This window comes from Melospiza melodia, chromosome W, assembly GCF_035770615.1.
Source record: "Melospiza melodia melodia isolate bMelMel2 chromosome W, bMelMel2.pri, whole genome shotgun sequence".
Lineage (NCBI taxonomy): Eukaryota > Metazoa > Chordata > Aves > Passeriformes > Passerellidae > Melospiza > Melospiza melodia.
Window position 1 is genome coordinate 24933513 of NC_086225.1, and position 26202 is coordinate 24959714.

General features: G+C 44.8%; 1 protein-coding gene across 1 annotated transcript in view; it reads right to left on the reverse strand.

The window, feature by feature from the left end:
• LOC134431415 (chromodomain-helicase-DNA-binding protein 1-like) overlaps nt 1–3042 on the reverse strand; it is a gene marked incomplete at its 5' end in the record, with an annotated part of 57390 nt that extends 54348 nt beyond the window's left edge. Inside the window, one exon of the mRNA XM_063179430.1 lies at nt 3003–3042. Within this exon, the coding sequence (XP_063035500.1) occupies nt 3003–3042 (40 nt within the window). The remainder of the gene's footprint in view (nt 1–3002) is intronic.
• Nucleotides 3043–26202: the final 23160 nt, after the last annotated feature.

Here is a 26202-nt window from a genome sequence, read left to right on the forward strand (position 1 = left end):
AGCCACAAAACAGAACCCCTACTCTCCCCGCTGCTAACACCAATTAAATCGTACTAGTGAGGAGGGGAAAAAAATTAAGCTATTCAAACTGATTCCTGTAGATAGCACTTCAATCAACCATTTGCATCTACTGACTTTTAATGAAAGAAACAAACCATGATAAAACTTCCTCATTTTGAAGTGGAGGGATATGAAAAAATATGACTGCTAGCTTTACTTATACTTGCTGGAGAGCAACAAAGTTGCTTCCCATGCCTGTCATCAAGGTCCTACTTCAGGCATGATGCTATAATGCTAATGTGAGAAACAACTGCTCACTTTTAAAATTTCAAAGGTTTATTAAACCTTAACAAAAAATTACAACAAAGGACTGAATAAGGAAAAAGTTTTCAGCGCTGGGAGCTCCCATGACTACTAGCAACATGCTTGTCTACAAAATGGATGCTCTGCCTTTTATATCCTTAGTGCCTCCTTAAGTTTTGTCAGTCAACTCTTTCTCTGCCGTTCATTGGTGGAGATTACTTTCTTACATCTTGATTGGAGGTCAGGTGTTGTTATGCTGCACCTCCTGGTAACAAGCCAGCCTTCTCTAAATGTCCTGACTACTAAGGTTATTACAAGGGGGAGGGAAAAGGGGTTTATGGGGGAGGTGGGGGACACGACATATTACAATAACATTACTATACATGTGCATAATATTTATCTTTTAATTGTGAGAGCCAACTATTACATTACTCATCTATACCAAACCCCCCCTTTTCCTTTTCTGAGTCATTTGGCTCAAACAATTAACTCTTATTTTTGATTCTGATCATCTACCCTTACTTCTCAAAAAGAAATAAAAATAATTTTTACTAGCATCTGTTGATGTGGGCGAGGACAGTGGGAACAAGAAAAAAATCTTATTTGGAAATGGACAAATTGGGATACAGAGGCCAATTTAGTCTTGCTTTTTTAGTCTCCGTTGGATTTAGAGACAACTGAGAAATGATAGAGGTCTGGTATGGCTTCCTTGCACCTACCTTACCATGCCTACAGGGTTGCCACCCACAGCAGGCCTAAAATATTCTTGGTGTTGAACACAGAGGCCAACCCAGTCTTGCCCTCTATTCCTTGTTTTACCTTACTTGTTGGTTCTTAAGGAAACTGTCTCAATACTTCTTACAAATCTCTGTGTATCTCCCTTTAACAGATGCTTGTAGTTCTTACCTATTAAAATAGGATAATTACATCAATGATACAGTTCAAACTCCCCACCCAAAGTGTTAGTAAACAATCTTCAACATAGCTGGTGAAAGCTCAACTATACTTTTTGGAGATCTTCAAGCTTCTTCGGTTCTCTCTCACTCGGTCTGGATGTTACAGTCTATTCTTTGGGTTCTTTCACTGGGCTTTGAATTCTGTCAACATGAGTCCACTCCCACTCTACAGTTCACACAGCCAATTCAGTGGTTAGTAGTACCTGAAAGGGACCTCTCTACTGAGGGGTTAAATTGAAGATACAGTACATAGCACTGCCTTATATGTCTGACACAAGGGAACTGCGCCTATGAAGAGAGATTTAGCACTTAGCCTAGCATCCTGTTTTGACAGATGTAGTTTCTAGGAAACATGGGCTAGAACAGCAGTGAGTCACAGCCATTGTAGATACCCCTGTTTATAGAGATTTAATGGAAACTTAAACACTATTAAATTTTATGGAAATTGCTGTACACAACTTTACATAAACCTTTTAGGCAAAATTATACATAGAGGCAAAATTTTCTCCTTACAAGAACAGTGTACAGAGAGAGCTGTAGCAATGTATCTGAACAACTTAGGCAACATTGTGCCCTAGCCAAACTATCTCCAGTTATTCTTATCAGAGCCCTCTGGAATTCATCAAGGTTACTAAGACATAAATTGTGCTAAATTAAGAAAGAAGAGGCTGAGAAACAGAATACCAAGACCACAAGAGCTAGATAACAGAGGGCTGTGAACCACCTGGACTGTAACCAATCACATACCCTGAAGAGTGTGTGCAGAATGCATGGACAAGATAGAAGTATCAATCAAGAAATGCATGACTAGTGTGTGCAGTAGTTTTAGAATGTATAAATAAGTGCATAATGTAAACAATAAATGGCTTCTGCTTAATCATATTGGTTACTTGTACAGGAGTCCTGTTTCCTGCATTAATGGTGAACCACGACGTGATACACGAACATGCTAATTAAGTAGACAGAACCCTTTGGACCTTTTGGACTCTGAAGAAGCTTCTACCGAGTAAAAAAGCGGGAAGCCTGGTCGGAGACCCCCGTGGCGTAACCGGGGTGGGGGAGGGGTCGGAGGACGGCTCCACCGAGTCAGATCAGAAGTCAGAAGACGGCTCCGGGAAAAATATACTTACGCTGCAGCGGAACACCGGAAAAGGTGAGCGGTCAGGGGATGGAGGATGGGGAAGGGACTATCAAAAGAAGAGCAGGCCACTCTAAGAGTCCTCCAGCATATTCTTTAATAGAGAAATTAAATATGACCCAGAGGTCCTGAAACAGTTATTAAGATGGAGTGAGGAGAGAGAATTTTTTGCCAGCCCCAAAAGCGTATTCGATACCCCTGAGTGGGAAAAACTAGGAAATGCGCTCTGGGATGCCGTCAGTGACCGGTTAAAAGAAACCAAGGGGCTTAGCACAACTTAGAAACTTATGATAACAGTGTTGAAGCAGTTAAAAGCAGAAAGAACAGCCGTGGCAGGGACAGCAGCAGCCCTAGAGCCTAGACGATCCCAGCAGCGGCCTTCACGGTGTTTCCGCGAGAGTTTTTCATGGGAGTGGACGCAGTTCTACCCTTACCTTCTGCACCCGCAGAGCTGGAGCTATAGGCTCAACAAGCAGTGTCAGACAGTATCAACGCGGTCCTACAGCCGGCACTGGCTCCGCAGCCTGCACCGGAACCGAAGAGAATGGAGGTGGATGTGATGCTCCCCCCTCCGTCACCGGGACTATCCGCCGGGTGCCCCGTGGTATCCCCGGAAGAGTTAACAATAGCATCAGGGGGGTGCGTATTTCCCCGTTAGCACCGTCGCCACCTGACTCGCTGCTGCCTAGTCAGCACGGGTATTCAAATGCAGAGCGCGGCTATTCAGATGCAAAAAAAGCTTGTGCCACTACAAGGAGAGTGTGGCAGGAGCGAGAGGCAGCCGGCACTGGATGACTAAACACGTGCTAAGATGAGTCAGAACAAAGGCATGTTTATACTAAACCAAAGACTCTGACAAGATTAAATTCTCAAGTCGAAGATTTACTACTCTGGGTAATTAAAAACTTTTCTGAACTCTGGGACTCTGTTGGTGTTCGGCTTTCTGATATTGCTGCTAGTAGAGATGGGGTTGCAGCCGTTTTCCATCGGACCTGTCGTGTAATTAATGAGACTATGTCGAACTGCATAGCTAGCAGTTTTATCTTTGGAATTTCTCCGGCGCAATAGCGGCTGCCATCTTTGACCCCCACTGCCAAGCTCACACCACCTTGTAATATTACACCGGAGGAGGCGGGGGAAGGCTAGTTCCAGTGTACTCGTAGCCAGGGATATGGAGCCCACGGGTGACTCCCTCGACCTTATGTGCGAATATAATCACGTCGGGAATAGCAGTCCTGAATCGGGCAGCAGCCTCCCTGAACTTTTAACCAAAAATCAGAGCCAAAACCCAGGTGTCCCGGTTTCACAACCGGACGGCTGCGCCAAGATCTGTTACATCACTATTGAGCATGCTCCCTTGGAACAAAATGGCAGAGCCTTACAGGGAGTTTCCATACAAAAAAAAAAAAAAAAAAAAAAAAAAAATGGCGGCGCCCTAGAGGAAGATGGTGGCCCCCAATGCCGAGCATGCGCAGCGCAGTAGATGCCATATTGTGACCACCGAGACTGCTGAACTCCCGCTACAGTGCCACCTTTGGCCACTTTTATTATTGCAAGCAAAAAGGGAAGATAAGAATTATAGTTATATACGGAAATCCAGGCAGAAGAAACAAATCTACAGCATGCAGCTGAACTATATCCAAAGAAAGAACCAAATTTATTTCCTCCAGATACCAGAGACTTTCTGAATTTTCAATCAAGTGCTCATTGAGAAAAAGCAATCCTGCAAACCCAACCAGCAGGAAGCCCAGAGGGCACAGATACAGAAATAAGACAAGGGATGTCTGAGCCATTCATTTCATCCATAGACCACCTCACACAAGCCATTGCCACAATGCGAGCAGAAGCCATCAAAACATGCTTCAGATGTGGGAAGCCTGGACACATAAACAAATATTGCTCAGACCCCAGAAAAAAAAATAAAGTAACTTAATAGATGTCCCAGATGTAAAAAGGGAAGAGACTATACAAATCAGTGCCATTCTAAGTATGACATAGATGGAAATCTTTTACCAGGAAAAGTGTTTCCCAGTGAGTAAAACCACTGTGTGAAGATATAAGTAATGGTAGCAGTGATTTAACCATCCAAAATTTCTCCAAAGACAGAACACTTGGGGAACTTTAACCAGATCCCACTAGCAAAATCATCAGCTGTTTCCTCAATGATTCAAAGTTCTAGGGGTTACTAATAGCAAGCTTATAACTGCTGTTATTTCTGTTTTCTATAGGTAACACCGATGAATAATGACTGTTATTAATATTAAATGAGTGTTTAAAAAATGTTGTCTTAACTTCCTCAGATGCTGCTGATGTATTGATTGTGTAGTGTGAATTCGCTGATTTTTGCAATAAGCATTATTTATAAGGTATTGTTATAGTGTTTACAGCTGGCTTTCATATGCTTTACCATCTCTTTGTGTGATCACCTATAAGATGTGTCATTTCAGGATCCTACTTTTTTTCTTGTTCTCTAGCTGCTTATGTATCTCTTATGCCAGGTTAGCTCTTTGGCTAGTTTCTGCACTAACTCTATGATTTGACCCAATGCTGTCTCATAATTTTAAGTATTTTTCAGAGTTCTAAGAAAAGATATTTGAGATTAGTTGAAAGCCTTCTCCAGACTGCTAATCTTGTAGCTTTCCTCAGTTATTAATACAGAAGCACTCCAGCAGGGAGTCTAGCTGCAACATTAACTTCTTTTTCTGGGTTTTGTACTGGGTAATCAGTCTCTCATTCAGCTGTATTTCCTCCTCCTTCACACTTTCAGTGTCCAGATACAGATTCGCAGTCCTGTCTGTGACTACTTTCAAATCTTTGAAGAAGAGGTTTCCTGTGTTTGAAGCATCTTTATCCTGAAGGAAACTGCAGAGGGATGCAATTACTAGATGATTTGATTAGTCTTTAACCCTAAGGTTTTTACTCATAACTGCTATTCTTCAGAGCTTTGTTTTAAAATGTATTAAGTGACATCCACCAATTAGAGTTTGGGCTGTGGCCAGGCCCTAGCTCTACCTGGATAGGAAATTTGCCAACAAACACACATGTTTTCTGCATCAAAACTAGATTCAAGTTGTTTTGGCTTGGCAATTTGACTTTACTAATATGACAGCTGAACCTACTTTTAAAGTGAGCTTGGAGAATTATTGTTGCTATCTTATTGTATTTCATATTTCTAGAGTCCCATCTTAAAGTCCATACCTTCTAGCTGGTTTTCTACCATGCAGTTCCTCATGGCTTAACAGGGGCTCCTCCTGGGCTCTCGACCCAACCCCTTTTATCCCAGTTATCTTTGCAAGCCACAGCTGCTGCCCAACTAAGGACTTCACAGCTGTAGCTCATTTAGAGCAACTAGGACCCACTTATCCAATACATAGATTTTGTAGGGACTCTCACTACATTTCCCCCTTTTTTTCTATTCAAATACAATACAGATATTAAAGTACAATATATTCATTTCCTTTACAATACATGCTTTATCCCAAGACTCAAAGGCCTCACACACCACACAAGTACAATACACACAACCTTCCACAGCTCTTCAGGCTGCTACAGCTCTCAGGCTGTCCTATTTTCCACAGCTCTTCAGGCTGCTACAGCTCTCAGGCTGTCCTATTTTCCACAGCTCTTCAGGCTGCATACCTCCATCACATCGGGGTCACCAATTATTGTTGTTATCTTATTGTATTTCATATTTCTAGAGTCCCATCTTAAGGTCCATACCTTCTAGCTGGTTTTCTACCATGCAGCTCCTCTCTGCTGTGCAATTCCTCATGGCTTCACAGGAGCTCCTCCTGAGCTCCCAACCCACCCCCTTTTATCCCAGTTATCTTTGCAAGCCACAGCTGCTGCCCAACTAAGGACTTCACAGCTGTGGCTCATTTAGAGCAACTAGGACCCACTTATCCAATACATAGGACTCTCACTACAGAGAATCGTTATCCGGACATGATTTTCCAATTATCTACGGATCTAAGGTTTATCAGCCGTTGCAGAATCTGGGATGACAGTTCAGTGTTATAGTGCTTAGTAATTCTATAATTTCACATGTGTTATTGATTGTGTGTATTATCTGATTAATTCTTAATTGCTGTCAGTTTCTTCTTCACTACATGTATTGTTTTACTCTGATGTTTCCTCATACTCATAACAAAAAAGATTTAGTAATGAAAACTTATGTTGTTATCTTACATATCTCTATACAATTTTGCAAAACAAAACTAATCAATATTTTGTTTCTCATATCAGGACCCATTTTTCACTTCCAGGTCTCATTAGCACTCATTTTCCCCCTCATAAGCTTTTTCCTTTGCATTAACAGGTGGAAGAACTACCTTGGCTATTGAGGCAACCTGTAGAAGGCCTCACAGGTTTTACTGATGCCAGTCAAAAAACATCTAAAGCAGGCCTTACTTGGCAACACAAATGGCTCAGTGAAATCCTTGAGGGGCTAGGAGGTTCTTTACAAGTTCTTGAGCTACGTGCTGTTATCAGGGTGTTTGAAAATAGGCCCAATGATCCCATTAACATTGTTTCTCATTCTCTCTACATGGTAGGTGTGGTCGAGCGCATGGAGCGAACATTACTGAAAGAAATTCAAAACCAGCAATTGTGGCAACTCTTGTTGCAACTATGGCAGTTACCTAATTCTCGCAAACAGGATTATTTTATTACCCATGTAATATATGTTAGAAATAATTCATGCTATCAAAGAATGTATTTTATAAAGATTGTGAAATCCAAACAAGTCTCTGACCACAAGCAGCCCGAGAGGCGGATGTCTATTCAAACTCCGAAATTCCTGGAGTCAGCCAGATAACAATCAACACTTTAGCCCAAGAATAGACACACCCAACGCGATGATCACCAGTATCCCTAGTCATCGGAAACCGCCTAAGACCGATCATGGCCCTGTGGATAATATCAATCAAGATAGCCGAAGTCGCCAGAAAGATACATGTGAATATGTGACTTCCCAGGATTCAATCAACGCTGGCTATCAACCAGGAGACGGCCTTTGTCCAGCTCTGCACAGTGAAAGAACCAACTATGAATGTGAAGAGTTACAAAAGAAATTTGGACTCCTTCGCCTCTGGCACAATAAACTGTATAAAACCTCGTCGCTAGAAGCGACTCTCATGAATGAGGGCGGTGATTCGGTGCGATAGAGGTCGGATCCAGGTTCACCCAGCACCGATCCCGGGCTCAACGCTGTCTCTTTGGCTGTGGTGGTTTTGAGGACCGTATTTTGGTCGCGGAAAAAGATAAATCTTTTCACATTTTTATAATTTGGCTTTCGATTGATCATTTATAACAATGCTGGTGACCCCGATGTGATTTGAATTTGGGGTTCAGCAACCCCTTTTCCAGCCAGGAGGCGCCCGGCTGATTTCAGCAGTCTGACGGGATTGGGAGTTCGCGAAACCAATCAAACACTGAACCAAAGCCAGAACCACAGCCAAAGAGGGATAAAAATGGGCCCAGCTCTCGGAAACTCGGAACGATCCAAAGAGGGATCTCCGAGGCTGCGGTGCTTTTTTCTTTTTCACTCGGAAAATCGGCGTGCACAAAGAATCCACGTGGGAAAGGAACCATGAGTACCGTGTGGTTGAGTGGGGTGTGGTCGAGTGTGTGTGTGAGCTTTATTCTATCACAAAGCGAATGTGGACCCCATGATCGCAGTTCCACTCTCCTGAGAGGGACGTGGTCAGTCAAGGGGGAAGCGAGCACTTTTTCTTATCACATGTGGGACCTGAGATCGTAGGGAGTTCAGGGGATTGATCACAGTTGGGTCGGGAAGGGAAAAAGACGTTCCCAAAATATTTTGGGAGACGGTCTGCCTTCTGATCCGGAGAATCAAGTAAGAGAGCTCGAAACCAGTTGAAAGACCCAGGGAACGGTTCTCCACGTTGCTGAATAGACTGGCAGTGTTTCGCAAACTTAGGAAATCAACATCGGACAGAGACTTGGGACTCGCGTCGAGAATCCCAGCCGAAGGAGACAAGGCGAGAAAATTAGCAAACGGGTTTTTTGGGAAAATGGGGTTGAGAAAGAGTAAGTTCCAGAAAAAGCCCCAAGAAAAACCTCCCCGAAATCCCAGGAACGTTCTGTCTGAAATCCCGAGGGAAAGCCCGTTGGGATGGATGTTAGAACATTGGGATGACAGCCCCAGGAGGGTGGGAAAGTCCAAGGAGAAGATGATCGTGAAATACATAGTTTGGCCGGTGTTTGGCACTTTCGAGATGTGGATGTGCGAATCCCTGCACGACCACATAGTCGATCACCACCCGCAGGACTTTGAGGAAATTGAGTATGCCAAGATGTGGAAGTACGCTTGTTCAGGGTTATACCCAATCAGAGCTCTCAGACGCTCGGCAGACCGGGGCAAGTAGTGGGAACCGCTGGACAACCTTCCACCTCCCTACCTTGTCCCTCTACCCCAGCCCACACCAGCCCAAGTACCTCCGGTGCCTGCGTTGCCTCCCGAGGCATTGATCCTGCAGAGACAGGCTTCGGTGCCGCCGCTCCCACTGGAGCTGGCCGAGGTGCTTTCTCTCCCACGTGGACAGGCAACGGCGCCTCTGTTCCCATGCGAGCAGCCCCAGCCACTGACCCTCCCCAAGACCAAGGAAAACCAGGTATTTTTCCCAAAGAAAGCCAGCTCTACTCTGGCCCATCGAACAAAGCAGGGAACAAGGAGGGCAACCACTGGAGACAGTGATGATGAGGAGGAAAAGCCCGATCTCTTCCTTTACGGGAAGTACCAAGGGCTCTGGGAATTATCAGCTTCGTCCATGCGCCAATTGATACCGGGGACGTGAGGGCTTTCAAGAAAGAAATGGGGAAATTCATGGACGATCCTTTGAGGGTGGCGGAAAGACTAGATGAATTTCTAGGAACCAGCACCTACACATACGAGGATCGCAATGTGATCCTGAGGTTGCTGTTCAACAATGAGGAGAGAGAAATGATCAGACAAGCCGCGATCAGGGACTGGGAAAACAGGAATCCCCAGGGGGAGCTGGGAGATCAGAGGTGGCCGGACCAAAAGCTGTCTTGGAGCACCCAGATGGAGGAAGGGAGGCAGAAAATGATAAATTTGAGAAATATGATAATACAAGGTATCAGGGAGGCGGTGCCGAAGGGACAAAATATGAGTAAAGTACTCAGGGAATGTCAGGGAAAGGATGAAACCCCCACAGAATGGCTGGAAAAGCTCTGAAACAGCCTGAGAATGTATTCCGGGATGGACCTCGACTCTCTGATTGGGCGGTTTTGCTGAAAACTCAGTTTGTGGCGAAATCATGGGAAGACATAAGGAAGAAATTAGAAAAGATAGATGGATGGCAAGACAGGGAACTGCAAGAGTTGCTCTGGGAAGCCCAAAAGATCTACATGAGAAGAGACGAAGAAAAGCAGAAGATACAAGTGAAAGTGCTGGTGGCTGCAGTAAGGGAAGCACAGAAACAGGAACAGGTCAGAGACTCAGCTAAAACGGTGCCGGTAAAGAAGCAGAATCCTTCCCAAGGAAAGGGTTCGAACAACCAGAAAAAGGACATCAAGTGCTACTACTGCAAGCAAAAAGGACACATTCGAAAGAATTGTCCCAACAAGGTCAAGGATCAAACGATGTTTCAGGAAGATTAGGGGTGTCAGAGGCTTTTCAGTTTGGGGTCGAGAACACCGAGGGAGCCCTTGATAAAATTGAGTGGGACCCCACAGGCAGGAAATTTGGTTTTTAGTAGATTCTCGGGCTGAATGGACCACGGTGCAGCAGTTACCACGAGGGTGCTCTCTGAGCGATGATGCAATGATGGTAATTGGAGCAAAGGGGGAACCTTTTAAGGTTCCGATCATAAAGAATGTCGAAATAGAGACAGAAACTAAAAAGTGTAAAGGAAATATGTTATTAATAAAAGATGCAGACTTTAATTTGCTGGGATGGGATTTGATGGTGGCATTGGAAATCGGTTTAGCAGTAGAAGATTCCCAGCGCAAGGTGAGATTGTATAAACTCACCACCCAGGATGAGGAGAAAACTGATCCAAAGGTTTGATATGTCCAAGGGGAGGCTGGGAGGCTGGACATAGAGCCAATCCACATTGAAATTGAAAGACCAGGAGATCCCATTCGGGTCAAAGACTACCCCATCCCCATGGAAGGGAGGAAGGGACTGAAACCAGTGATTGACGAATTGATAAAGAAAAGAACGTTGGAGCTGTGCATGTCCCAGTACAACACCCCGATTTTGGCAGTGCGAAAGACAGATGGTAGCTACAGGCTAGTGCAGGATTTAAGGGCTGTGAATCAAAGGACTAAGACACTGTTCCCCACGGTCTTGAATCCTTACACCCTGCTGAATAACATCTCTCCCGAGGACACGTGGTACAGTGTGATTGATTTGAAGGATGCTTTTTGGACCTGTCCTTTAGCAGAGGACAGCAGAGATTACTTTGCGTTTCAGTGGGAAGACCCAGAAATGAACAGGAAGCAGCAGCTCAGATGTACATCGTTGCCTCAGGGCTTCATTGATTCCCCAAACCTTTTCAGGCAAGCACTCGAACAGGTGCTGAGTCACTTTGTACCAACAGAGGGAACAAAATTGCTACAATATGTAGATGATTTGCTGATTGCAGGTCCAAGGAGGGAGGTTGTGAGGATGAGTACCATTGAACTTTTGAACTTTTTAGGGGAAAAAGGATTGAAGGTGTTGAAGTCAAAGATGCAATTCACAGAGCCCGAGGTGAGATATTTGGGACATTGGTTAACCAGAGGGAAAAAGAAGTTGGATCCTGAAAGGGTGGCAGGGATTATTGCCTTACCACCCCCATCGACAAAAAGAGAAGTTAGGCAACTGCTGGGGTTGGTGGGATATTGCCGGCAGTGGATCGAGTGATACAGTGAGAAGGTGAAATTTTTGTATGAAAAACTCACCACGGACAGAATCAAATGGACAGAAAAGGACGAGGACGAATTCAGGGGAGTCAAGGAAGCACTCACAGCAGCACCAGTGCTGAGCCTCCCCGATGTGAGATGGCCATTCCAGGTGTTTGTGGATGTGAGCAATCACACAGCACATGGTGTGCTGACACAGGACTGGGCAGGAGTCAGGAAACCGGTGGGTTACTTGTCTAGGCTTTTGGACCCTGTTAGCAGGGGCTGGCCCATGTGCTTGCAAGCGATTGTAGCTGTGGCATTGTTGGTGGAGGAAGCCAAGAAAGTAACTTTCAGAACACCTTCGGTAGGATTTGCACCACACAATGTGCAGGATATACTACAACAGAAAGCAGATAAATGGCTCACAGATGCTAGATTGCTGAAGTATGAAGCCATTTTGATTCATTCACAGGATTTGGAATTGCAGACAACAACTGCGCAAAACCCGGCTCAGTTCTTTTTTGGGGAAGCTTCAGAGGAACTCGTTTGTGATTGCGTGGAAGCGGTCGAATTGCAGACAAAGATTAGGGAGGATTTGGAAGAAGAGGAATTAGACGAAGGGGAAAAATGGTTTGTAGATGGTTCAAGCAGTGTGATCAAAGGGAAAAGGAAGTCAGGATATGCAGTCATAGATGGGTGAACAGGGATGGTCAGCACAGGCTTGCGAATTGTATGCAGTTCTGAGAGCCTTGAAAGGACTGAAGGGAAAGAAGGGAACAATTTTTACAGACTCTAGGTATGCCTTTGGGGTGGTTCACAACTTTGGGAAAATTTGGGAAGAAAGGGCGTTGATCATCACACGGGGACAGGGACTGATGTATGGGGAATTGATCTGGCAAATTCTGGAAGCGATAAGGGAGCTGGAAGAAATTTCGGTTGTCCATGTGAAGGGACATCAGGCAGGGATGCAGTTCTGGACCCGGGGAAACAACATGGCAGACCAGGAGGCCAAGACCACGGCACTGATGACGGTAAGTACCCCAGAGATCGAAGGGATCGAGGTCCCAGGCAACCCTCCTCAACCTTCCCCAAAGGAGATTGAAAGTTATGAGAAGATTGGAGGAAAATTGGAGGAAGGTAAGTGTGGAGAGTTTAGTTCAAGCATGGCTTAAAGAAAAAGGCCATGAAGCCATGCAATTGAGAGAAAAGTAAAAGGTAGTTGTGAAGCAGTTCCAAAAGCAGTTCCCAGCCTGATTTCTATAAACAATTAGACTCTCTCAGGCATCACTTTATAAACAATAAGGTTCTCAGGCAGTCTTCCCATAACAAGCGAAACACCCTCTCTGGGAAAAGATGGCACCCTGGGAACAGATATGGAAGTTTTGGGAACCTTCCATATCACAGTGGGAACACTGGCTTTATTTTGTGTAAACAATCAACGGTATTGTAAAACAAAAGGAGTAGTTAGAGTTTTCTCTGTTAGCCTATCATGAACCTGGATTTTGGAATATGCATGAAGTTCGTTAACACTATTATTTAAACTGGCTGATCGATCAATAAATTTGAGTTCGATGCATCAAAGGATGGTCGTTCTCCCCTCACTTCAACAAATGGTGACCCCGACGTGATGGCGGACACCACGACGATCGCGAACACCACGGGGATTGCGAACACCACGAGAAGTGAGGACTGGTTCGGGTTCCGAAGCAGCCGGAACGGCAAATAAGCGCGAAAGCAAAGCGGAGGAAAAGCCGCCGATACGCGCCGTGCCCTGGCAACCGTATAGACGGGTCCAGCCGATACGTGCAGCCGACGCCTGGAAAAGCTGCAAAGTGCGCACTTAAAGAGGTATGGAAAGGCAAGCCGCATATGAACTTTTTATTACGTTTTTGCAAAAAAGGCAAATTAAGGGAATAGACTTACAGAAGGAATTGCAAGGTCTTTTGGCTTATGGTCTGGAACGGGGAGTCTTTGTGAATCCCCACACAGTTCACGAGTTGTCGGAATGGCGTAAATTTGGTGATTTATTATGGCAGGCTATGTTAGACGATGATAAAACTGCTAGGAAAATGGGTAAATTATGGCGGGTCATTAACACCGAGCTCTTGCAGTTTCAGGCAGAAAAAAGGGCTGCCCACCAAGCTACTGCCGCTCATGATCGTAATAAAGAATACGATCAAGACAGGGAGTTTGATAAAGAGTTGGGGACCCCTCTCAGCCCCGCAATGAGGACGGTTTTATTACCTGCCTCGCCACCTCCCTCAGCAAGCCAGGCTGTGAGCCAGGCTGCGAGCCCGGCTACAAGCCAGGCTCCGAGCCAAGCTCCACAGAGCGCTTTACTACCCGCCGCGCCGCCTCCTTTAACAAGCCAGCCCCCCCTAACGAGCCAAGCTCTGCAGGGTGCTCCGCAGGGTGCTCCGCAGGGTGCTTTGTTGCCCGCTTTGCCGCAGGCTATGCATAGCACTTCTGAGTCTCCTGTATCTCTTGCATCGCAGCAGCCGGGGCCAAAAACGTATGCTCCGTTCCCGAAAAGCAATCAGAGCCCTGGGTTGGAAAATGATCAAGCGGCGATGATTGCAAGGGAAAGACGAGATGCATGGGCAGCTCTGGCCAAAGATGCTGTGGAAAAGGGAGACCATGAGTTGATAAGCTTGGCGAGCGAACTGGCTTGTCCGTTTATTTTCACCCCTCAGGCCAGAGGAGGCATACAGGCTACAATCAGTGCTTTAGACTGGAAGATGTTATCTCAGTTGCGAGCCACTGTTAGCCAGTTTGGTTTTAAAAGCAAACCAGCCAAACAAATTCTTGACTATATTTTTGACACCAGCATTCTTCTTATTAATGATTGTCGTGGCATAGTTAAATTAATCTTTACCCAACATCAACAATTGCTGTTTAATGCTCATTGGAAAGCGCTCGTTAACGAGTGCGTGGCAGTACAAAGGCAGCAGGGTGATCCCCTCCATGGCGTTACTGTTAATGAACTTATGGGTCTGGGACCATTCCTTCGCACTGAGGCACAAGCTTTAATAGGTCAGGAGAAGTGCCGGGAGGCAATGAGGTTAGTCAGACTCGCAATAGAAAGGGTAAAGGAACCAGGAGGGATACCAGTATATATGGGAATTAAGCAAGGCAGAGAGGAATCATTTGGCGCTTTTATTGATAGAGCTGCGGCTGCAATTGAGAGGGCAGGAGTAGCAGAATATATGCGCGGGGCCTTCTCAAACAGTGTGCGATCCAAAATTGTAATTCTGCTACTAGAAACATACTTAATACCTTAGGAGCAAATTGGACTATAGAGGAGGCATTAGAGAGGATGGCTCTCGTACCAACCGGGCAGCAGGCTTTAGTGGTAGACGCAATTAAACAGCTAGGACTAGGCTTGCAAGAACAGGCAAAGTCTTCTCAGAGTCAGGTGTTAGCCGCGCTTGCACCTCTTCAAGCGTCAGCCGCATTTGCAGCATCAAATAAAAGGGGCCGCGTGAAATGTTTTCGCTGCGGAGGCATTGGCCATACGCACCAGGAATGCCAGGCTATTGGAATCTGGTGCCAGAAATGCCGTATGGATAATCATCATACAAGCGCTTGTAAACGGAGGTCGGGAAACTTCTCCAGGAGCGCGTATTCCCGCAGCAGCCGCGCCCAGACACAAGTTGCCACTGCAGAAACAACACCCCCCCGTGCCTTCAACCCTCCACAGCAGGGGGCCTCCAGCCCTCCACAGCAAACAGTCTCCAACCCGCCGCAGCAGACGTAACGCTGATGACTCCGCACCCGCAAAAAATCCCTATGGGGGTCCAAGGACCTATTATTATACAGAACAAAGCGGTGGGTGCACTACTATTTGGGAGATCTTCTGCATCTATGTTAGGACTGTTTGTTTTGCCTGGCGTTATTGACACGGATTACACGGGAGAGATTATGGTAATGGTTTACACCCCTTTTCCTCCTCTTCAAATAAACAAAGGACAAAGGATTGCTCAACTGGTACCGCTTGAGCAAATGACGAAAGGAATACAACCCATAAAAACCCAAGAGAGGAGAGACAGTGCTTTTGGTTCCACAGGAGGACTTACTTTGTTAACTTTAAATCTTGCCGAGAGACCGAAGAAAAAAGTAGAGATAGAATTTAACGGACAGAAAAGGTCATTTTCAGGTCTGCTGGATACTGGAGCAGATTCCAGCATCATTAGTCCTAACTGCTGGCCTCATCACTGGCCCTTGCAGCCGGCAGCCACTGCAGTATCCGGGGTAGGAGGATTTACCCTGGCTAGCCGCTCACCCCCCCTTCAAGTTCACATCGACAGGAAGCAGCTGACGGCGACTTTTTCAGTGGTGCAGTTACCACCTACTGTTCAATGCCTTATAGGTCGGGACATTATGGCTCAGCTAGGGGTTGTTCTAACAAATGAACACCCTTTGGAGTAAAAGCCATTGCTTGGACTTTCCCAATTCCCATCACCTGGGTTGATGATACCCCGGTATGGGTTAAGCAATGGCCTTTGAAAGGGGAAAGTTTGCAACACGCACATCAGCTCGTTTCAGAACAATTTCAACAGGGACATTTGCGTTTGTCTACCAGCCCCTGGAATACTCCAATTTTTGTAATTAAAAAGAAGTCAGGAAAATACAGACTGCTCCATGATTTGCGTGCTGTTAATGATCAGATGGAACCTATGGGCTCATTACAACCTGGATTACCTAACCCAGCCATGATCCCGATGGATTGGCCTTTACTGATTATTGATCTTAAGGACTGCTTTTTTACTATCGCCCTTCACCCGCAGGATATGCGACGATTTGCCTTCACATTACCTGCGATTAACAAAGAAGCACCCGATCAGAGGTTTGAATGGACGGTATTACCACAGGGAATGCGGAACAGCCCCACCTTGTGTCAGCTTTATGTCAGTGCAGCTTTGCAACCTCTTAGAAAGCAATGGCCTAATACAGTAATATATCATTACATGGATGATGTATTGTTTGCTCAGCCGATGCCTTTCACACAACAAGTCCAGGAAATAAGAACAACACTGGCACAATACTCTCTAGTAGTAGCTCCTGAGAAAATTCAAACAACTGCTCCCTGGAAATACCTGGGATGGTCTATGACAGAACAAATTGTTAAACCTCAAAAGCTGCAATTAAAAACAAAAATAACTACCTTAAATGATGCTCAGAGATTCTTAGGTGATTTACAGTGGTTAAAACCGATGGTGGGAATACCTAATGAACTGCTTGATGAGTTGCGTCCACTGTTAAAAGGAACTGACCCAACTCATCCGGTGTGTATCACTGATAAGCAACAGCGGGCCATTCAGCAAATTATGGACTGTGTTATACATGGACATGTTCATCGAAGGGATCCAGATGTACCCATAGATCTCACCATCTGGAAAGGCCCACAATATCTTTTGGGAGCACTTACACAATGTAAAAAAGAAACAGGGGAAACACGGATATTAGAATGGATCTCCCCCCCACTACAGCAAAGCAAGACTCTTCTTCAAAAAATTGAAATGTTAGCAGATTTGATAAAGAAGGGCAGAGAAAGGATGTTGCAGGTAGCTGGGTTAGAACCAGCTGCCATCAAGATACCAATGAAGAAGGATACCTTGGACTGGTATTTGACTAATTCAGAGGAAATGCAGGAAGCCCTTTTGGGTGCATGTTGCCCTATTGAAACACACCAGCTTCGACCAGCGTTCATTCAATGGATAGGGGACTGGGACTGGATAACTCGTCCAAAGCGAGAGAATTCTCCTATCTCAGGTGCCATTACTGCATTTACAGACACTGGCAGGAAATCAAGAACTGCTGCAATAACCTGGCAAGAAAAGGGAGTATGGAAGCATCATATTCTGCAAGCAGAAGCAGTGGACAGCCTACAAACCATGGAACTGTTAGCAGTGGTATGGGCAATGGTACAATTTAAGGAACCTTTGAATGTTGTTACAGACTCTCTGTATGTAGCAGGAGTTGTAGCAAGAATTGAAGACGCTTCCATAAAAGAGGTGCAAAATCAAAGACTATATGAACTACTGTTGCAGCTAAAGAGAGCTACAAGATCCAGGGAACATGCTTATGCTGTAATTCATATTAGAAGTCATAAATGGAAGGTTGGTTTAGGTGAAGGGAATGATAGGGCAGATAGATTGGTTACCATTACTCAAAGTACACCTCTGTCAAGTCACCAATTGGCTCGAGAGGCTCACTCAATGTTTCACCAGAATGCAAAAGGCTTAAGCAGAGAATTTAAGATAACACTCTCAGAAGCAAAAGCTATTGTGAGGGCTTGCCCGACTTGTAGTCATCATAATGGGGGAAGTGGTCTAGGCCTAGGAGTAAATCCACGAGGCCTGCAAACAAATGAATTGTGGCAAATGGACGTTACACATGTCCCTAGTTTTGGCAACCTAAAGTATGTACATGTGTCCGTTGATACTTATAGCAAATATATATGGGCAACAGCTCAGTCAGGAGAAAAAGCTATACATGTAGAAAGACATCTGTACAGTTGCTTTGCAGTGATGGGTACACCAAAAAGAATTAAAACAGATAATGGTTCTGCCTATACCAGTCATAGAATAGGGAAATTCTTAAGAAATTGGGGGATTGAACATGTTACAAGTATTCCAAATTCCCCAACAGGGCAGGCCATCATTGAAAGGGCACATGGTACCTTAAAGAAGTATTTAGCCAAGCATGAGGAAGTAACTGACCCCCACGCCAGATTACTAAAAAGCCTATTTGTGATCAATCATTTGTGTGTGTTTGGTGATGTAGGGCAGCCCCCAGCAGAACTACACTATAAGCCACAAGAAATTGGTGAACAGGAAAAAGAAGTATGGGTAAAATACCGAGATCCCAAGACAGGGCTATGGAAGGATCCTGCTAAGGTCCTGTTCTGGGGAAGGGGATATCTTTGTATTTCCACCCCTACAGGAGCATTGTGGGTACCTGCCAAGTGGACTAAACCTGTTCTTGATGCAGCGGCTGGTGGATCAACTCACGGAAGAGGACAAGGACCGTCTGGAGGAAAAGCTGCTCCTGATCCTGAGACCACTACAGCTTCAACTGAAGGGACACTCGAAGGCGATCGACAGGGCCATAACATGCCGTTGCCGGATGACCAGGGAACTGATTGACATTATTGAATCATTATCATCTTTCCATATAAAAGGACCGGCAAAAGAGAACTGCCTTGAATGTCACAGCTCAAATTGTGCTGCTTGGGTTGCACTGTGTTGCGGGGGTTGTGACAAAACCTTTTGGGTGGATCAGTTGTCACTTTTTCATCTATGGTGTAATACCTATAATTATAGACATACCTGGGAACATAATTGGGAGTGGGCACTACGGAATGAAACAGGGCTAAACACTGCCTCAGCTTTAGATCTTTATGAATCGCATGAGCAGAAAATCTTGGCTTATTATCGGTGGGAGGTACAGTGTATTTTGAAAAGGGTTAAAGCTCAAAGTGCATCATATATAACCTCTGTAAGGTGTAGAAAACTGGTGCCTTTAACACAACATTCCGTTGTAGGGCCTATAAAAGGAGATCCCAATCAGGCATTAGATAACTGCATTAGAAAGTTACAAAGGTGTGGTCTTCAGGTCTCGGGAACAGTAAGGTTAAAAACTGATAAGAAAAAGAAGGTCAAAGTAAAAACAGAAAAATGAGGTTTACTTTTGTTATATTGCTTGGTGTAGTGGTAGGTGAAGAATTAAAGGTAACACATTTTAGTCAACCTAGAGATAATGTATGGATAACACTTGCTAGGCAGATTAATCAGTCATCGCTTTGTCTCAGCATTGGAGGAGTTACTAACCCTTTTCGAACATGTTTGGTAGGGCTTCCAGTATGGTCTCCTCAAGAATTCTGCAGTCTTATTAATAACCGTGCCTTATGTATGTGCAGTATGGTAAATATTAAATTGCCTGCACAAAAAGGGTATACTGCCAGTCAGAGTGACGGCTACCACCAATGCCTGTTAATTCAATCACTTAATACTCCTTTGCATTCTCCACCTGAGGAGTTGGAGCTTTTCGGAAGTGCAAATGCTAGCATGACCAGCACTTCCAACAGTGGGTGGTTCAGCTTTGATTACTCTAATCCTCAAAAGATGAATCAGCATAAACAAACATGGGCTACTCTGGATTCATCTCTAAGCCCGGATATAGTGTCCAAACAACTTTACAACCAATGTAAAGGCTCTAGCATCATGACACCTAAGAAATTACCTACAGGGATATTTCTAATTTGCGGAGATAGAGCCTGGAATGGTATACCTGCCCAACCTCAGGGTGGACCTTGTTATTTAGGCAAGTTATCACTATTCCACCCTAATATATCTGTGTTAATGCAATTAAGTCATAAGATAAACAGGCAAAAGCACAGCTTACATAATTTAGACTGTAGTCAAATAGGAGATCCATGGTTCTGGAGTAAATTTAAACAAGTGATGGTTTCAGCTCTCCTACCATGGGGTGCTGCAAGCAAAGCAATGACTTTAGCAAAACAAATAGGGTGTTGGACTAAGGGTGAATTGAATAAAACATCACAGATATTAGATATGTTAATTGCAGATGTATAGAGTGTTAATCATGCTGTTTTGCAAAATAGAGCTGCCATAGATTTCTTACTATTAGCACAAGGCCATGGGTGTGAAGAGTTTGAAGGGATGTGTTGCATGAACTTATCTGATCATTCTGTATCTATTCATACTAAGTTAAAAGAGCTACGGCTAGGGCTTAACAGCCTTAAGGAAGAAGAAGGATTGGGAATTGATGAGTGGCTTAAAAGTTTAGGATTGGGACCATGGCTAAGAAACCTTGTAATATATGCTATAGGGATATTAGGTGTACTCTTATTGCTTTTACTTATATTACCTTGCTTTTGTTGCTGTATCCAAAAGATGGTTAGTAGGATGATAGAGAAAACCTGGCAAACTAACCTCCTTTCTCTTAAAGAAAAAAGCGGGGGAAGTGTGGAGAGTTTAGTTCAAGCATGGCTTAAAGAAAAAGGCCATGAAGCCATGCAATTGAGAGAAAAGTAAAAGGTAGTTGTGAAGCAGTTCCAAAAGCAGTTCCTAGCCTGATTTCTATAAACAATTAGACTCTCTCAGGTATCACTTTATAAACAATAAGGTTCTCAGGCAGTCTTCCCATAACAAGCGAAACACCCTCTCTGGGAAAAGATGGCACCCTGGGAACAGATATGGAAGTTTTGGGAACCTCTCATATCACAGTGGGAACACTGGCTTTATTTTGTGTAAACAATCAACGGTATTGTAAAACAAAAGGAGTGGTTAGAGTTTTCTCTGTTAGCCTATCATGAACCTGGATTTTGGAATATGCATGAAGTTCGTTAACACTATTATTTAAACTGGCTGATCGATCAATAAACTTGAGTTAGATGCATCAAAGGATGGTCGTTCTCCCCTCACTTCAACAGGTAAGTGGAAACTACCAGATGGGAGAGAACTAGTCCCTAAAGGTTTTACCAGGATAATTTTGAGGAGACTGCACCAGCGAACACATTGGGGGGCTCAGGCTCTGGCTGAACAGTTTTTGAAATGTTTTGGGTGCAGAGGAATTTATGAATTGGCCAAATGAGAGGTACAAGGATGCCTGATCTGTCAGAAAGTTAACAAAACCAAGGCAAGACAGGCAATCCTGGGGAGTCGTCCCATTGCGTACTGACCTTTTGAGGGAATTCAAGTCAATTTTACCGAATTGCCCAAGGTGGGAAGGTTCAAATTTGTGCTTGTAACAGTAGACAAATTGAGCCATTGGGTGGAAGCTTTCCCCAGTCCAAGGACAACAGCTCAGACAGTGTCCAGGAAATTACTGGAAGAAATTGTGCCCCGATATGGGATGGTGAAATACATTGACTCGGATCAAGGGACTCATTTTATATCGAAAATTATTAAGCAGATGGCAGAGGCACTAGGCATTCGATGGGAATACCACACCTCATGGCATCCCCAGAGCTCAGGACAGGTTGAAAGGATGAATCAGACCTTGAAAGTGCAGTTGTCTAAATTAATTTTAGAAACCTGGATGTCCTGGCTGAAATGCCTCCCTCCGGCCTTCCTTAATATCAGGACGATGCCTCATTCAGAGACAGGGCTCTCACCCTTCAAGATGCTATATAGGATGCCATACAAGCACAGGATGCCGGTGGGACACCCCAGATTGGAGGACAGACAGATTCAACCATATTTGGTAGTGATAAACAGAAATTTACAGGAACTGAGAAAACAGGGGATAGTATCTCAGAGCACCCCTCTGGGATTTTCTATCCACAAAATTCAACCGGGTGACAGAGTGCTTGTGAAAGTATGGAAAGATGTACCCCTCTCCCCTCACTGGGAAGGCCCCTTTCTTGTCCTTCTGACAACAGACACGGCCATTCGGACGGTGGAGAAAGGTTGGACACACGTGTCCAGAGTGAAGAAGGTCCAACATCAGGAGGAAGCACCCGAGTGGAGGGTCACTTCTTCTCCAGGCAACCTGAAAATCAAACTCCAACGTCCTCATAAATGATCGACGGTGAACAGATAGGTTGTATACTGTCAGATTGTGTATGCTATCCATTTGTACACTTCAAGTGTGAATATTGTCAGGGGATTTTTGTTATACATTGCAGAAGGGGACAGAGGCCAAAGGGATTGTGCACCCAGTGTCTGGAAGAGGAGCTTGAGCTGACTGACTGTATTCTAGCCCTAGCCACAAATTTACGAATCATTGAATTAGACTCACAGGAGTGGTTCCACATTTTTCAGAACGGGGTGCGTGGAAAACTTAAATCTAAAGCAGAGATTTTGGATGTGGAGTGTCAGAAATCAATCAAAGTACCGTGCAGCTCAGATGCTGTCAAGGTTTCACAGTGGGGCGCCTTTAAGAGAAAGTATGTGGCAAGGTCAGAGAATGTATTCTCTGAAGAATACTGCTGCCGCGAAGATGGTCTTCCTCGTGCTGGTGGCACCCCAGGGGGCGGAGGCAAAGGCAGAGGAGTACGCTGGGTGGGAATCCTGATTGGCCGTAGCCTAGCCATGTGCAGGACGCAGAGTCTGCACATTGAGACCCCGATCCATGACGGAAATGAGAGCTCCGTGGACAAGTGCAGTAAATGCACTCAGTCCCAATCGAGCAAAGGGACAGGGGAATCTCAGCATACCAAGCCCCAGAGGAGTGCATAAGAGAGTCTGGCAGGTACTGTTTGATAAATGGCACTCGGGTCAAATTATGCAGATCAGGCAAAGAGATCTTGTGTATAGATCCGAAGGCAGGGATGCAGAACGGGCAGTCAGACAAGCACAAACATCAAATATGGAAAAGGAATGTAGAACTAATGTCAATCCCTGTTTGAAATCAATGGAATTGGACAATGTGGGTTGGGGGAAAGACAGAATCAATTTTTGTAGCATATCACCAGGTGAATCCATTGTGTTATGACAATTCAAAACTGGGGATGTGTGTGATTGTGGTGGTTTGACCAGAAATGGGATTTCTGGGATGCTGTAGTCAAACCAATGGGTGCTCAGATTTTAATATTGGCACCTGATGTAGCCATTGGGACATTTAGATCTGCCTCTGAGTATTACCGCGCCTGTATGGGTCGCAGCTGGTGAGAGAGAGACGGTGAATCTTGTTTCTTGAATCAGAAGGCTTATTTATTAAGATATTATATATAATACATTATTACTATACTAATAGAATATAGAGAGAGGTTTGCAGAGCTGCTAGGCTAGGCTAAGAATCGATAGAAAAAGAATCTATAACAAAGTTGTGTCCAAGGACTGAGTCCCTGGCTTACACTTTGTGATTGGCCCTTAATTATAAACAAAGAAAATGAGCCAATCAAGGTGCGTCCCATTACATTCCACAGCAGCTGATAATAATTGTTTACCTTGTCTTCCGAGGCCTCTGGCCTCCAGAAGACACAGAAATCCGAAAGAAAGGATTTCTGTGAAGAAATGTCTGCGACATCTGAGAACACAGGTTTAAAAAAAGCAGGGCTCCCCCCTGGAAGTTGCTCTTTGGATTTCTGGCAGGAGAGAGTTCGATCTCTCCCCCAGGCCCAGCTGCTGGAAAGCCACGCGGCCTGGGAGAGGTGGGCCTGACCCTGAGGGGCCCAAGGGTGGAAGCATTGAAGAACTACTGAGAGGTATTCCCCCCACACACACACTTCTGGGAGACAGAGACAGAGCCGTGCCTGGGAGTTACCTTGAAACTTGATAAACATGTGCGGCAGCAGACAGCACGGCTGAGAAGGAGGAAAGGGGGGGGAAGGAGGCAGCGATGTGTCCAGCCGCTTGTGGGAGCTTTTAACCCCTTTGTAGACAATGAAAACTTTACAGAACATTAACCCTTCCTAGAAGAGTAATGAAGGTCTGGGCAGAGAGAGAGATGTTGGAAGAATGGAGAAGGTAGAGTGGCATTTTTTTGCTAGACTCTTTTTTTGTATAGCCATAGACTGTTTCCTTGTGATACAGAGACTGCTTCCAGGAGGGGCAATGCCTCAGAACCTGGAGGGTTCAGTGTGGGTACCCCTCAGCCCCAGGGGGTGCAAAAAATATGGGGGGGACAGATGTCCCAAAGTTGAGACTGTGCCTTTTTGGAAGGAGACAAGGCATCCTTAAAAAGAACCCTAGAAGCAGCCCTGGTCCATGCGCAGTGGTGAGAGCACTGGGCATGGAAGGAAGATGTCAAGATAGAGATTGCAAATGATCTCGGGCCGGTGCTACGTGTGACAAAAAGCCCATAGCACAAAGAAAGACTCCTTCTCCTCTTGATGAACTGAGAATTGAGTATTCTAAAGAGTAGTGCTAAACCAGGAGTTAGTGATTTGAGAGAAGTATTGTATTAGAATTTAGTTGGGGGGAGGAGGAAAATGCTTTTGTAAGGTTTTCATTTTCCTTGTGTGTTTCTTTCTTTCCTTGTAGTTTATTTATTTTCTTGTAGTTTAGTTAATAAAGTTTTCTTTATTTCTAAGTAAGAGCCTGCTTTGCTTATTCCAAGTCACATCTCACAGCAGACACCAGGGAGAAGGTATTCTCATAGAAGCACTGGCATTGTGCCAGCGTCAAACCATGACAGTGATGAATGGGAAAATGTACTGGGTGGGAAGAAATATGAAATTTGATAACAAATTCACCCTGAGCAGAGAGCCGATCATAGTGGATTTAGCACAGGCAAACGATGATAGAGTCTGCCTGCAATACAATAGGGCTGTCTGTTTTGCGAGAAACAAAGATGGAACAGATCCTGAGGGAAAGATGAGAGAAATTACTCAGGAACTGAAAAAGAGGGAGTCGGAACTTAGGAAGAAAAGTGTGGAACAGGAAAGATTGAAAACTCTGGGTGAGGAGTACAAACTGCTCAAGAAACAATACGCTGACGGGGAACTACCTTCCCCAGATCGGAACTTATTCATTGATTTAATGCAGGAAATTGCCACGGAATTGGGATTGTCAAATTGCTGGATTTGCGGGGGGCTGAAATCAGCAGAGAAGTGGCCTTGGAAGGGTGAAGGTTTGGCTCTGGAACAGCTTTTGAAATGGGACAACCCAAGGGTCTCAAAATTGGTACAGAGACCTGAGGGATGGGTGTTGGATCAACGAGTGATTGGAACAATCTGCATCAGTCCAGAGGGGAAAGAATATACTGAAATCGTGGGATACACTCTGTGTATAACTACTCTGACAGTAAATTTGAACAGCAAGAGCAAAGTCTGGCAACCAGAACCTCCTACGGGGTACTGGAGTCAGAAAAACGAAACAAATTGTGAATGGAATAGACAAATGGGACTTTGCTGGGTCAAGAGTCCTGGAGCCAACCCCTACCAATCCTTTGCAGGCCTGAGAGAATATTGGGGAGACCCAGGAAAAACTAATATCAGATGGAAAGCCACAGATGGAATTTATTGGATCTGTGGAAAGAAAGCATACAGTGAGTTACCTCCGAGGTGGAAAGGATCATGCACTTTGGGCATGATTCGGCCAGTCTTCTTCACCCTCCCCTGAACAAAAAGTAATTTACTAGGGGCTCCTCTGTATGAGACCCTAAGGAAGGAGCGAAGAAGCTTGAAGAAAATGATACCTGTCATAAGTGGCAGGCAAACTTGGGGGGAGGAGGAGTGGCCAGCAGCAAGAATAATTGATTATTATGGGCCAGCCACATGGGCTCAGGACAGAAGCTATGGATATAGGACTCCAATTTATTTACTGAACCGGCTGATCAGGTTGCAGGCAGTGGCGGAAATTGTGTCCAATCACACTTCAGAGGCCCTGGATTTATTAAGTCGGCAGCACACTCAGGTATGAGCCCTTGTGTACCAGAATCAAATAGCTTTAGGCTATTTGCTGGCCGAAGAAGGGGGAGTGTGTGGAAAATTCAATGAATCAGAATGTTGTACTGAAATTGATGATTATGGCGAAATCATAAGAGGATTGGCAGCCGAAATTAAGAAAGTGGCCCATGTCCCAGTTCAAAAATGGAATTGAATCTTACAATCATCCTGGTGGGACAGATTATTTGATGGGGCCTGGTGTAACAAAATAATATTCTTTGTGCTGTGTTCAGTAGCAGGAATCCTATTTCTCCTGTGTCTAATTCCTTGTTTTATTAGACTGATACACTCTGCAGTACAGGGTATGCAGATAGCTATAGTACCCGTGGACCCGGAGTTGGTGTCTGGAAACAACATGTCCAAGACCATGAGCCTGGGAGAAAGGAAGTGTGCAAGCAATGCCGCCAAAGTGTTGCCAAAATTTGAAAAATGGGTCAAAACGAATGAGAACAATTATAATGGTTATCAGGGAATCCCGCAAGGAGAACATGGAATAAGAATTTAATAAAGCTTTCTCTTTGTAGGAGACCCTTAAGGGTGGAGGGCAGAAGTAGGAAATAAATAGGTATTAG